General features: G+C 34.9%; 1 protein-coding gene across 2 annotated transcripts in view; it reads right to left on the bottom strand.

Moving 5' to 3' along the window:
- The window catches only part of LOC108717037, a 114,564-nt gene that overhangs the window by 62,369 nt on the left and 38,194 nt on the right, over positions 1–14,001 (bottom strand). For both annotated transcript variants that reach the window (XM_018263761.2, XM_018263758.2), the window contains 2 exons: positions 13,108–13,180; positions 11,248–11,356 (listed from right to left, as the gene is read on the bottom strand). In XM_018263761.2, coding sequence (XP_018119250.1) covers positions 11,248–11,356; positions 13,108–13,115 — 117 coding nt within the window. In that variant the 5' untranslated portion in view covers positions 13,116–13,180. The remainder of the gene's footprint in view (positions 1–11,247; positions 11,357–13,107; positions 13,181–14,001) is intronic.

Here is a 14,001-nt window from a genome sequence, read left to right as displayed (position 1 = left end):
TCAGTGTGAAAGCTGCCAGATATAATATTCTTGCACTTATTTTACCAATAAAAATCTGTGTATTGGCCACAGCCACCAGCGTTCCCATTTACTAGAAGACAATTTTATCAAGAGACGGTGTTGGACGAAACACACTACACGTGACATTAATTTCACATTTGAGAGACAGAGGAGATATTAAGGGATGAGTTAGAAGCTCATTATTAAAAGAGAGGAGTATTTTAGTTGTACACTTAAGCAGGATATATTGTTAAGTATGTTGTATTCTCTATATAATACAGGTCTGCCGTGGGACACGAGATTGCTCAATTTAAGAAAAACAGATTTATTTATTGGAGACTGCAGAACGTATGCAATGTCTTGAGTAAAATTGGAAAAGCCTTATCAATTATTAGGGATGTGAATATAGTTAGGATTCCCTACAACTGAAAGTCCCCTTAAAGGAGAACTAAAGCTTAACCGAAGAAGTAGGTTTGAAATGTTATACATTGTGTTTAGGCTTCTGTACCAGCCCAAGGCAATCACAGCCCTCTAGCAGTAAAGATCTGTGTCTTCAAAGATGCCCCAGTAGCTCCACATCTTCTTTTCTGCTGATTCACTGCACATGCTCTGTGCTTCTGTCTGTTACTGAGTTTAGGGACCAACTCAAAATATAAAGAACACATAGAATTCTAGGTTCCCTGGGAGTTTTTCTACTGGACAGGGGTTTCCCTAGTCTTCAAAATGTGATTCACCATTTGGTTCTGCCTCTTTGGACCAAACTAACTTCAATAGTGTATTTTCAGCAGTCTTTGATTCAGATTTGTACAAATTAATAGAACAATGTTTTTTGTTAAATATTATATAGGCTTGATATTTTTGTTAAATAGAGAAAACAAAAGCACCCCAAAGGGGAAAAAAAAAACTACATAAAGAGTTTATTCAAAAGAATCTGACATAGAAAATGAATAAATCAGCCTCCCCATGTTGGGTCATTACACTACAGCTGAAGAAGACATGGGTTCAAAGTTCACCTAAGTAAAAATGTGTTCATATTTTTACAGTGGGATAAACAAAAACAACAAAAACACTAATTATTTTTTTGTTCTGGTTGTTCATACATTTTCATACAATATTAAGAAGAGGTGATTGCATGTCATTCAAAAGTTCAATAATTGTGTTACAAGTTCTTTGCCACACTGTGTTTCTAGACTTCTGATTGTGTGTGACTGTTTAAGATGTAAGTATGTTTCAGTCACACTACAGACGTCAGCTGGGACCATTCATCCCCTAGTGCAATTTGTATACAATGTATGAGGCTGCCCCTAAGATTGCTGTGCTGTGGAATGCAAGATTATGGTCATGTTATGTTACCCTATCTTATAGTCCCTTATTTGTGGAGGATTTCATTTTATCTTATCTTGTCATAACAAGTTAAAAGTAAAATGTTCCAGGTATTCTCTACAGCGATAAGAACATCTTTTTAAAACTGTAATCCGCATATTGTCCCTTCTAACTGGATCATATACTCTGTAATGTAATTTACAGAAATTTCTGTTGAAATATACGCGCAGGGAGTCCCATTTATCAAAGGTAGAACTTAAAATTCATGTGGATTTTTTTAACTGGAATATACTCACAATTCAACTGGGAGGTTATTTAAGAAAAAATTTGAATATGTTATATTCGATCAAATGGTTCCAACCCGAAACTTCGAATCAAATTCAATTCATACCTCGAATGTCAGGAAGGCTATTAACATATCCAAATGGCTCAACGGACCTCTGCCATTGACTTGTTCATGAACTCGGCAAGGTTTTAGGTGACAAATATTCAAATCAGGATTGTTTCCATGGTCGAGGTGTGATATATCTCACATTCAAATTTTCATTCTAATAGCAGGATTAAAATTCAAATGTGTGAATTTTGACGCTTGAAATTCTAATTCTAATTTACTATTCACTACTTAATAAATCTGACCCTTAGGGGCAGATTTATCAAGGGTGGAAGTGAATTAGAGGGAATTTTCGAAGTAAAGAAATTTGAAATTCAAAGTATTTTTTGGATACTTCGACCATCAATTAGGATACCACGATTTTGACTTCGAATTCGATTCGAAGTACAATAGTTCGAATATTCGACCATTCGATAATCGAAGTACTGTCTCTTTAAAAAAACTTCGACTTCAATACTTCGCCAAATTAAACCTGCCGAAGTGCTATGTTAGCCTATGGGGACCTTCTAGAGCAGTTTTGTAACTTTTTTGAAGTAGAAGGAAAATCGTTTGATCAATCAGTGAAATCCTTCATTCGCAAAGGGCCATATTCGATATTCGAAGTCGAAGTAATTCAATTCAATGGTCGGATTTCTAAGTATTTTTACCTTCGACCCTTGATAAATCTGCCCCTTAATGTCTGATTATTTCATAAGAAGACTAAGGATTTGGTGGAATTTAAACTAGGCCACTGTATAAATTTGTTTTATTTTAGCAGGAATAGAATGTGCACCAGTATTAAATAAAAAGAGTAGGCAGCAATGAAAGTGTAAATGAAATATTAACATGAGAATAATGCTAGTGCCAAACATTCTACAGTAGAATTGCCACTCACCAACCTTTCAACTTAAGCAACACAAAACATTCAAGCAAATCATCATCATAGAAATTGTGTTAAGGTATAATGGACTATTTTTTACATTTATCTTGTCATTGTTTCCCTGGCCTGTATCAGTTCTGTCCAACAAACCCATTATCTCTATTGGTCTGCCAATAGCAAATCAGAAGAATTGCTTGTTCCTTAATTGACAGAACATACGCTGCCACATACTGATTACTTCAGCTTATCTGCTGTGAGAGCTCTGCTATTCCCAAGCATTATCCAATCTATACTTTCTGCTTTCATATAGACAATTCATTAGGTTATAGTCTTATAGATTTACATGTTAGTAGAGCTAGATAATATATAATATATTAATATCCGTACATGTAATCTATACTCTAAAGAGCTCATTTATGCTTAGAAGTGCAGTATTCAATTTTAAATGCAGGGAGTTTGGTCAAGCTTGGTTTAATAAAAATATGAGATACGTTTCGAGTTTTAGTAAGTAACCCCTCAATTTATAGATTTATTTAAACTCAAATGTATCTAATTTTGTTACTAAAACAAAGTCGACATAACTCCCATCCACAAATTTAACTCATTTATCAAGAAATCAGCTTGAAACGTAAAAAAAATTCGAGTTTGACGCTCAAATCGATCGATTTGTTTGAGTTGATGCTCGAAAACACGTACTTTTTCGGATTATCATACGAAAACCATCACAGATCACAATGTCAAGAAACATCTTCTGGCGCATCTGCTGTTGACTTCTACATGATCTCAACAGGTTTTAGCTGTAGTATATTCAGATTCTTGGCAACTTTGGGGTATAATAAATCTCTAAATATTCAAATTAGTTTTTTCCTCTAAAAATTAGAGTTTTCCCCTTTAAAATCTTGACCAGAAATAGTCAAGGTTTTATAAATAGGCCCCTAAAGGACAATTTTTCGCTGATAGGGCTGCTCTTTTCATATTTACTTGTAGTTCCTAAACTTGACTGTTTTGCCAGCCATTCTAATGCAGACTACTGCTGCACAATTATGGCAGCCCAATTAAAGAGGAAGCTGGGGGATCAGATAGGTAAATATCAAAACATTTGGCAAATACTTTAATGGCAAAATTTCAAATAGCGTAGAAAGACAAGGTTACGAATTTCTGCTTTCAGTATCTCTTTAAAACGATAATTGCATGTGATATACTGAGTGCAAGTCTGCTGCACCCATTTGACTAGGGAATAGTTAAAATTCAATTACAGTTTTTAAAAAGATTCGAATGTTGAAATCTATCATGTACTGGCCCTTTAAAAACTAAAATTTGATTATTCGCCACCTTGAACCTGCTTTAGGAGACATCCTGAAAGTCAAAGTTTTCTTGGTGAAAAAACTCGAATCGAATTTGATTCGAATTTGATTAGAATACGATTCGCGTTTCCGGGCCGATCCCATTTAACCGAATTTGAAAAATAAGATTTTTTGGAAAAATTTAGATTGGTCTTTTTTTTCGAATTTTGGGTTCATGAGAGTTTATTGGAGTTTTTACAAACTCCCATGAACTTGAAATTCGACTCTTGATAAATCTGCCCCTAAGTGTAAAAACCATGAAAAACTCTAAGGGGCCTATTTTCTAATATTTGGGTTTCCTTTTTTTTCACAAATTGTATTTTTCTCTAAAAATGTGTTTTCTTTTATTTCTCTAAACCTCTCTAAAAATTCAATATTTATTATAAAACTTTGCCAAGTAAAAGCAATCGAGGTCCAGTAGAAATCAATGGGAGCTGCTCTGATCCTATTAGAACATTTTTTTTAACTATTCCGACTTTTAGATTTTTTTTGGATTTTTTTTGTCCAAAAAAAAAATCTAATTTTTAGTGGTTTTAGAGATATACATATTTTTGGGGGTATCGTTCAGCACTATTTTCATTCATGCTTTTTATATTCAGATCTTTTAATAACTTTCATGGCATCTGTGGTTTTAGAAAAATAGAGTTAAAAAAAAAAAAAGCTCTAATACCACTAAAATTCGACCTTTAGTAAATGGGCCACCAGTACAAAACATCTCCATCGAGGTCATGTAGAATTCAATGGGAGCTGTCCTTTGTAAATTGTGAAATCTTTCTTTGCTTTGTGCTTTTAGTTTTCATGGATTTTATTTCATTTGTTATCACACAAAATTTTTACTAAAGTATTTCAAGGTTTTTCAGATTCTTACTCAGATTCCTTCCATGGTTTTATTTGTTTGTGGTTTTTATATTCTGATTTAAAGTAGACATTTGTAGTTTTTAAAAAATGTGGATTTAATCATGGTTGACAATTTCACAAATTAGAATTTTGGTAAATATTCCTCTATATGTTCGAACACCCTATTGTACAGCACTCTGCAATATGTTGGTGGTAATAATAATAATGATAAACTGGTGCCAGAAGAACCTTGTTTCAAGTAATTAGTAATTATACTTTGCACAGATTGAATGTGATTCAGTGCATTTTATTCACAATAAATTCTTACATTATTGTTTATGTCCATTATTTCAAAGGGCAAAGGCAAAATCAATTTGTCAGACATTTCTTACACTTCTTCCTCTAAATAAAGGTAAGTCTCAAGCAGGCTGAGTGATAATGTGATTCTGTTCTATATAAGAGGTCCTCTGCACTCAACAGGGATTGTTTGTCCATATATTGCAATATATTTAAGATGGCCAACTACGTCAAAGTCATCCCCCATATGGCCAGTCTTACACTTGACTTTCATCTAATTCATAAATAGTTATATTGTTTTGTAATTATTACAAAGTTTTTACTTTAGTACTGCATTAGTCATGACACCGAAAATTGCTCCAACTGCGCATGCTCTGCCACGCCAGTCTCATCCCGAAGATTACTGAAGAGAAGAAGATGGCGCCCGTGAAATCCGATGCCCGAAACTGCACAGAGGGGTAAGTAAAACATTAGAGGCATTTGCCCAGGGTAACACTTAGGGGCAGATTTATCAAAAGTCGAGGTAAAGTAATTTTTGGGTACTTCGACCATCGAATAGTCCAACCTCGATTTGAAGTTGAAAAAAACTTAGACATTCGAATATCAAAATTTATCATGGAAGGACACATTTATCAAGGGTCAAAGTTAAAAAAACTTCGATCTTCCGATTCAAAAAGACCAACCGAATAGAGGTCAAAGGTTTTTGGGGGTCGAAGTGGTCCATATTCGGCCTACTTCGAATCATACGATTGAAGGAATAGCACCTTAGATCTACTTCGATTAGAAGTTTTTCCCCCAAAAAACTTTGATCTCTCAAACTCCACCAATTGCCTCCATATAGGTTCTAGGAGGACTGTCTCTTTAAAACTTTGACTTCGACTAATCGCCACCTGAAAGCTGCCGAAGTGCTGTTTTAGCCTATGGGGGACCTCCTAGAACCTGTATGGAGCCAATTGCTGGAGTTTGAGAGATCGAAGTTTTTACTTTGAATTAAAGTCGATCGTACGATTTGAAGTAGGCCGAATATGGACCACTTCGACCCCCAAAAACCTTCAACCTCTATTCGGTTGGTCTTTTTGAATTCGAAGTTCGAGGTTTTTTTAACTTTGAACTTCAACCCTTAATAAACATGCCCTTAGGCTGGGTGGAGGAGGGAGGGGGGTCTATGTAGGGTAGGGCTTTTTTTACATTAGGGTTGAATTCTCCTTTAAGCCCTAACAATACTAAACAGTTGTGTTCATAAGGATTTGTGTGCTAACTGTAAATTATAAGGGAAGTGTTTCTACTGAATGAACAACCAAGCCTAAGCATTTACATAAGATGATCTCGTGGAAGATTATTTTAAATAGTTTAGGCAAATTAATGCTAAGAGGAAAAATGGCAAGAGGCCATTAAAAGCACATTCATCAGGAGTACCAAAAAGTTAATCTATGATAATGTGCTGTGAACTAGTGCAGCGCATGCTGGAAAGTAGTGAGGGCTGAACTCATAAAACAGTAAGTGGGAAACAGTATAAAAGTTTATGGTGCACAGTATATGCTTTATGGTGCGCTCTGACATAACAAGCCTGTGGTTTTACTGGCCGTATAATTTACAAAGCGCTTAGCGCCAAGGTTTAATGCAATATAAAGCCAAGAATAACAACAATGGAAGTGCAGAAAGGATATGTGTTTAGAACTTAACACTTCGAGTTTAAAGGACCAGTAACATCCAAAATTTCAATTGTTTTAAAGTAATAAATATAATGCACTGTTGCTCTGCACTAGTAAAACTGATGTGTTTGCTTCAGAAACACTACTATTGTTTATATAAATAAGCTGCTGTGTAGCCATGGGGGCAGCCATTCAAAGGAGAAAAGGCTCAGGTTACACAGCAGATAAGATCTGTAGAACATAATGGTGTTATCTGTAATCCACTATTTAACTTGTGCCATATAGACTTTTTTCAATTTTTGCCATATAGCCCTCATAGTTATACAATTATGTAAGTTGTGAGTGACTTTATGGGCTTTGATTTCCTACAAACCTGGCACCTAGTGGTTTTTCTTGATGACTTTGCACCACCCTGTAAAATTTTCTGGGGACGCGCATGGTAAAGGGAACTCTGGAGCGGACACCGGTATATCCAGGGTGCCCCTGCGTCAATAGTGCGGCAGAGCCCAACTCTGAATGGAAGGCAGGAAGGATTGAGCGGTGCTGACTATAGGCAAGTGCAAGGAGAACATTTGGACACATGTACCTTTAATTAAAGTGGTTATAGGCACAACACACTGAGGGGAAAAGCACAAGTTGTCCACTGGACATGCAAACGTAAACAAACTCTCCTGTTTTATAAAATTAGAATTATTTGCTTATAATGGACTCTATGGAAGATGGCTTTGCCATAATTTGGAGCTTTCTCTATGATGGATTTCCTAATAAGGGATCACATATCAGTAATCAATCATTATTGGTGATTTAACTCATCAGTGCTAATTTTCTGTTAAACTGAAAGCTAGAAGCCAAAGAAGTTAGACAGAAAAGCACAGAATTTAATATATTCTTCTATATTCCTATATGTTAATAAAAAACTTTATTAACTGAATATGAAACTTTTTGTCACTGTTTAAATTAACGAAACAATTTTGGGATGAGCGAACTTTTTCACCTGAAACACTTTTTCAGCAAAATTCTCAGTTTTGTTAGCAGTAAATGTTTTTGCACAGCCACTGTGGATTTTTTTTGTATTGCCGGAAAAAAAACTTTTTATTTTGCTAAGGAAAAAAAAAGTAAGAATCAACAATGGCATTATTTGAATTTCTCTGTGTGTTTTGTTTAGTCGTTAAAAACACTTTTTTAGGGGTTGAAAAAACACATAAAACCATTGATGCCTTTCCGTTGACCCAATGCATTTTAACTTCTTGCTGCATTTTGTGAAATTTTGCTGCAGTTTAGTGAATTTTTTTGGCAAAGCAAAACAGGCCAGTTTTACTTATCATCAAACATTACACATTTGTAATAAACACTTTTCCTCATTGTATAATGCCTTTAACATTCAAGAAAAGTTCATAGGGGTTGTTCACCTTTCAATTAACTTTTATTATGATGTAAAGATCAATCAATTTGCAAAATAGTTTTAATTTTTTATTATTTGTTTTTTTTTTAGTTATTTAGCTTTTTATTCAGCAGCTCTCCAGTTTGCAGTTTCAGCAATGTGGTTGCTAAGGTCCAAATTACCTTAGCAACCATGCATTGATTTGAATAAGAGACTGGGAAATGAATAGGAGAGGCCTGAATAGAAAGATGAGTAAGAAAAGTAGCACTAACAGAGCCTTACAGAGCATTTGTATTTTAGATGGGGCCAGTGACCCCCATTTAAAAACTGGAAAGAAGAAAAAGACAAATAATTAAAAAAACCTATAAAAAATAAATAATTAAGACCAATTGAAAAGTTGCTTGGCCATTCTATAACATACTAAAAGTTAACTCAAATGTGAACCACCCCTTTAAGCAATATCGAGTATTTAGTTAGAAAAAAGGGATTTTAGTTATTATCCACCTATCCACACAAAAAACAGACTTTGAGACTTCCTGTTTTTATGTGTATGAATATTAAAAATGTGTTAAAAAAAAGATATTTGCTCCAGGGTTTCAAGTAGTGATGGGCAAATAAATTTATAAAATAAATTTGAGGTGGATTTTCACGTTTCGCTGCAAGCAAATTCATTGATGAAACTCTCGCCGGCGAAAAATCAGCTGCATCAATTTTTCACCATTTCACGAATTTAGAGTTAAATTTGTGAATTTTTCGGCAAGGCGAAACAGCGCAGATTCGCCCATCAATAGTTGCAAGGTTTACCAGGTTTTGTAGAATCTACTGCCAACAGTTTTTTTGCCTGCACTGATTAGTGGAGCTTATTGGAACAAATCTGTTGAGACTTACTGCCCTTACCCCCAGGAAACTTAATTTACAGCACTATGTAACAAGATCACAGTCATGATTTTGTCTTGCATAATGGAATTCTTTTAGAACGATCTTTAGATGGGAATATCTATAAAGGCAACACAATACAATAAAATTAATAAATATGGCTTTAATACAGGTACTCTTTTACCCTGATGACAGTCATTTACACAATAAGGCGACCTTAGAATTTAAGTGATTGCCTAGAAGTTTTGTACCTGCCTTAAATGGATTATTTTGGGGGTGAATAATAACTATTATTTAAAGTGTATAGTTGTGAGATGTTTGTAAAGGAAACAAACACAACTGCAAAACTCTTTCTTGTGCCTAGGTAATGAACTTAATATGAAATAAAATTGCTTAATTAGAGAGGAATTGCATATCCTGTAAAATGGTTAATTAAACTGTAAATCAGCCTGAGCACTCGAGTAAACACCTCGTGGTACCTGAGCGACACATTCAGGTGACATATTCTCTATGTTCTAATCTGCTAAACTGAGCAAACGAGTGTTGCCAAAGTGTATTTTTCTTTCCTTAGAAGCCCCTGGTTTGTTTGTGGCTTTCATCTACACAAATCTAACTGCAGATCCCGTCTGTTTCTGTGGATTAGGGATGCACGGTCCCCTAGGAGAACTGTTCTTTAATGATGGTAAAATTCAAATAACAAAGCAATAGACAAGAGACTGCTGGTTTAATGGGCCCATTTCTTTCCCAATGCATTCTGTTCTAGCTAACCGAAAGAAAAAAAGAAAAGAAAAAACAGCTGTCCCTATAATTTTAGGCTTGAAAATAAACATGCATATTGTTATTAAGAATGGATCATGTTTTTGTTGTTCTCATTTAGTGAAAATGTAACAGAGTAGCCAAACTATGGGTAAAATAGGGTGTTTAATGGGAACTGAGAAAATATGATTATTATCTATCAATAAAATTTGCTATATTATTTCTGAACATTCCCAATATGCATTGTCGCCTACATTTAATTAAATATAATATGCCATTACATTGTCTGATAATGTTTATTCCTGCATTGTTCTGCACTCCATATGGCATTATGTTTAAACAAAACTTAAAATATCATGGAAAGGTTGCCTTTTTCAGTTAAACACTCTGAATGCAAAGGATGAATTCCCTCATAATTTATTTATGTGTATAGTTATGCCAAAATGATAATGAGACATAATTATCATTTTGGTCATTTTTATGATTCAATTCATGTAAAGATTATAATGGTTAAATTGGAAAAATAGGCTTATAGATTATGAGTTGATAATTAGTCATAATTATCATTTTTGTAATTTCTGTTACTGAATTCACGTAAAGCTTATTCTGGTTAAATTAGAAAAATAGGCTTATAGATTATTAGTTGATAATTAGCCATAATTATCATTTTGTTGCAATACCACCCTTTCATTTACTAATCGTCTTCATTACAAAGGCACTTTTTCATGGAAGGCTGCCACAGAACAGATTTCTGGCAAAATTTGGAGATTAATGCTTGAAACCTCGAGGTAAGAATCCCCAGAAACAAAAGGTTCCATCTTATCTTATCTTTAAAACGGTGGTATAGCCCTTTTAACAATATACTGGTGCCGTTCTATACTTCGGATTTTGATGCCACTGCATTTATTTGATTGACTCCAGAGGGCTCACATTCATGCAATTGAAGTTACCCAACCGTAAGAAAGCTGTTGGATTGCTCTGATGCTGCTGGGGAAATGAAGCATATTTAGAAAATATTTAGAGGGCATCTACCCTCTTTTTAATACTTCCTAACAGATGGCCCACATTCTTTGCTGGGGTTTCCTTGTCCTTTAAGCAAAGGAAGCAGCTTCATAACCAGTAGCGTAACTAGAGGGGGGCGGCCCTGGTGCGTGACCCTCCGTATGGCCCGCATTTTCAGTGGCGCAGAGGCTGCCGGGGGGCCGTGAAGGGGTGCGGGCCCTGGCCCGCTCGCACCCCCTGCTCCCCCGGTAGTTCCGCCACTGTTCATAACCTAAAAATGCACATTATATTTGATGTTGTTACTAAAGGAAGAAATTTTGCATTATTAAAGGGTATAATGTAAAACATATATTTGGGTTCTATATAGAATAAGAATCCTTGGTCTCTATCATCATAGAATATGCTGAAACTTTTTGAATGTGTCACTGCACATTGTACAGTAGATCATCTTACCCTGTTCCAGGAAAATGTTGGTGATTAGGGGGCCATCTAAACTTTTGTCATTATTCATTAAAAAAAAAGTACTGTACCTTTCTAACTGAGAGCAGTCCCTGAGTAAATAAAGGTAATTCCCCGCTGTGGTTATGAATTTTACTCTTCTCTATAATCCAAGTTGCCAGGACATTATTGGATTGCATCCTAAAAAACAAAAGAGAATATATCCCTAACTTTGAATTGTATTGTTTATTTCAACATTTGTGTGTTATGCAGCATATCATAACATAATCAAGAATGTTATTGCTTTCCTGATGAGGCTGTTGTCTTTCTTATTTCCTTAAATGTATTTAAAGTCCAAATTGCACCAAGATTTGTTGTTAACAGGGAGACTCCAAGAAATGACTAATCAAAATATATGTTTTGGACTGTGTATAAAGCCTAAGATATATTTATTTTTATTCCATTCATTAAAGATTGTGTGTGTTTGGCCCTGTAGACAGCAGTGGAGTAAAACAAATAACGCCAGTAAGGTTAATGTCAAAATTTGGTGCAAAAACATTTTTGTTCAGACCAAAGTTCACAGCAGAAAACAGTGGATTGTATGGATTATCTGGATTATTATACCCTAAAAGGCCTATTTACCAACAGTTGAATATCTATTTTTTTCACGAATCAATTTTTTTCTCTCCTACAATTCATGTTTTTTTTATTTCTGTAAACCACCAAAAATTTGAGAAATGTAGAAACCATGAAAAACTCAAAACTTCAGCAAGTAAAAGCAGCCGCGGTCCTATAGAAGTCAATGGGAGCTGCACTGATCCTATTGGATTTTTTTTTTTGCCATTTAGACCTTTAGAGGCTTTTGGATATCTTTTTCACTAGTAATTGTCTGAAAAACTTGATTTTTTATTGGTTTTAAAAAGTTTTAGAGCATCACTGAGCTTTGTATTCATTCATACTTTTTATATTCAAATCTTTTAATAAATAACATGGCAATTGAGGTATTCGAGAACATTCATGGATTCAAAAATCTCTAAAACCACTAAGATAAAAATAAAAATTGAACACTTAATTAATTGCATTTTGATGCAGGGTCACAATTTCCTACTGGGTGTGTAGGTGGGGACACTGTCTGAACTGTCTACACTTTGACAATTTTATCACCATAGCTTGGCCACCAATATGTGATGTATCCATCAAATTATTCTGTGGCCAGCGGTCCCATATACATAAAGTATGATTGTAGGATTTTAAAAGGGGTTGTTCACCATGCTTTTTTCAATTCAGCGGTTTTCAGATAGTTCATTAGAAATAAAGACTTTTTTCAATTACTTTCTATTTTCTTTTTGTGACAATTTTTTTATTCTTGAAGCTTAGGGGTTGTTTACAAAACTCGGAATGATTTTTTTTCGTGATTTTTTAAAATAAAATCCGACTTTTCGGGTGAAAATTCCAGAAAAATTCAGAAATTTGTGAAAATCGGAAAAGCACATTTTCGGGAAAATTTAATAAATAAGCGTAAAAAACCTGAGCGGATTTGATTGAAAATTATACAAAATATTGAGATAAATTCAAATAACCCCCTTAAAGTTTAATTTGTCACCTTCTAATGGTTTCTGAAGCAGCTCTAGAGAGGGACCACCGATTCTATAAACTGTTCTAAATTGATACATTTAGTTGAAACATATTTTATCTTTTGCCCTGCTGAGCAGAATCCCTGAGTTTCATTAAAGGCAGCTGTTAGAATTTGCACAATTTTTGCTAATGTTCTACCGATGCTGCTGAGAAATGTATCAACCAATGTAAGAAACTGTGAAAAAAGTGTTTGGGAGGTGAACAACCCCTTTAAGTTGTGGAAAATGCAATGGTACAAATGAACTGGTTTAGACATTATAATTCACAAATATTCATTCATTTAGATGAGTTTACTTTGAAACATGTAAATGACTTACTCATTCATATATATCAAGACATCACTAGAATCTTTGTTTTCATTGGAGGAAAAATGGCAAAATGGATATTTTCCTGGAATAGAAAATCAACTTGTTATTATATGTTTTTATATTGAGGATAATTACGTGAAGGGTTTTATTGCAAACAGCACAGTACAAACAAGTGTAACAAATATTATTTTCACCTTATTCATGAGTAAAACCTGTATTTGTACTAGGGATGCACTGAATCCACTATTTTGGATTCGGGCGAACCCCCGAATCCTTTGTGAAAGATTTGGCCGAATACTGAACCGAATCCGAACCCTAATTTACATATGCAAATTAGGGATGGGAAGGGGGAAACATTTTTACTTCCTTGTTTTGTGATGAAAAGTCACGCGATTTCCCTCCCCACCCCTAAATTAGGATTCGGATTCGGTTCGGCAGGGCAGAAGGATTCGGCCGATTCCGAATCCTGCTGAAAAAGGCTGAATCCTGGCCTAATCCCGAACCAAATCCTTGATTCGGTGCATCCTTAATTTGTACAAATATTGTACCTAAGCAATGTGTTGCTTTCCTTTATGAATGTCATGTTTATTTTTTCAGCAATTTGTCAGAAAGATGGGATATTCCCTTGTAACCCTTAGTTTCCACATGGTTCATCTGTGTACACCTAAAGCAGAGGTGTCACTGTACCTTTGGCTGCAGAGCGATACTGGAGGTTATTTCTCAGAGGGAATAAAGACTGAGAAACCTGAAATGTTTCTACAACCACAAATTCTGAGAACAGTGGAATTGAGTTTGCTTGATTTTTTGGAATTCGAAATCCCATGAATACATGCAAAAATGGTTGGGTTTCAGGCAGAAAGACCCTGAAAGATTCCTGGGTGGTCCTTGGGTACCCTGCTTGGG

The sequence above is a fragment of the Xenopus laevis genome, chromosome 5L (genome assembly GCF_017654675.1).
Source record: "Xenopus laevis strain J_2021 chromosome 5L, Xenopus_laevis_v10.1, whole genome shotgun sequence".
NCBI classification, from domain to species: domain Eukaryota; kingdom Metazoa; phylum Chordata; class Amphibia; order Anura; family Pipidae; genus Xenopus; species Xenopus laevis.
The sequence above is the reverse complement of the archived record's forward strand: the minus strand, read 5'-3'. Positions and strand labels throughout refer to the sequence as shown.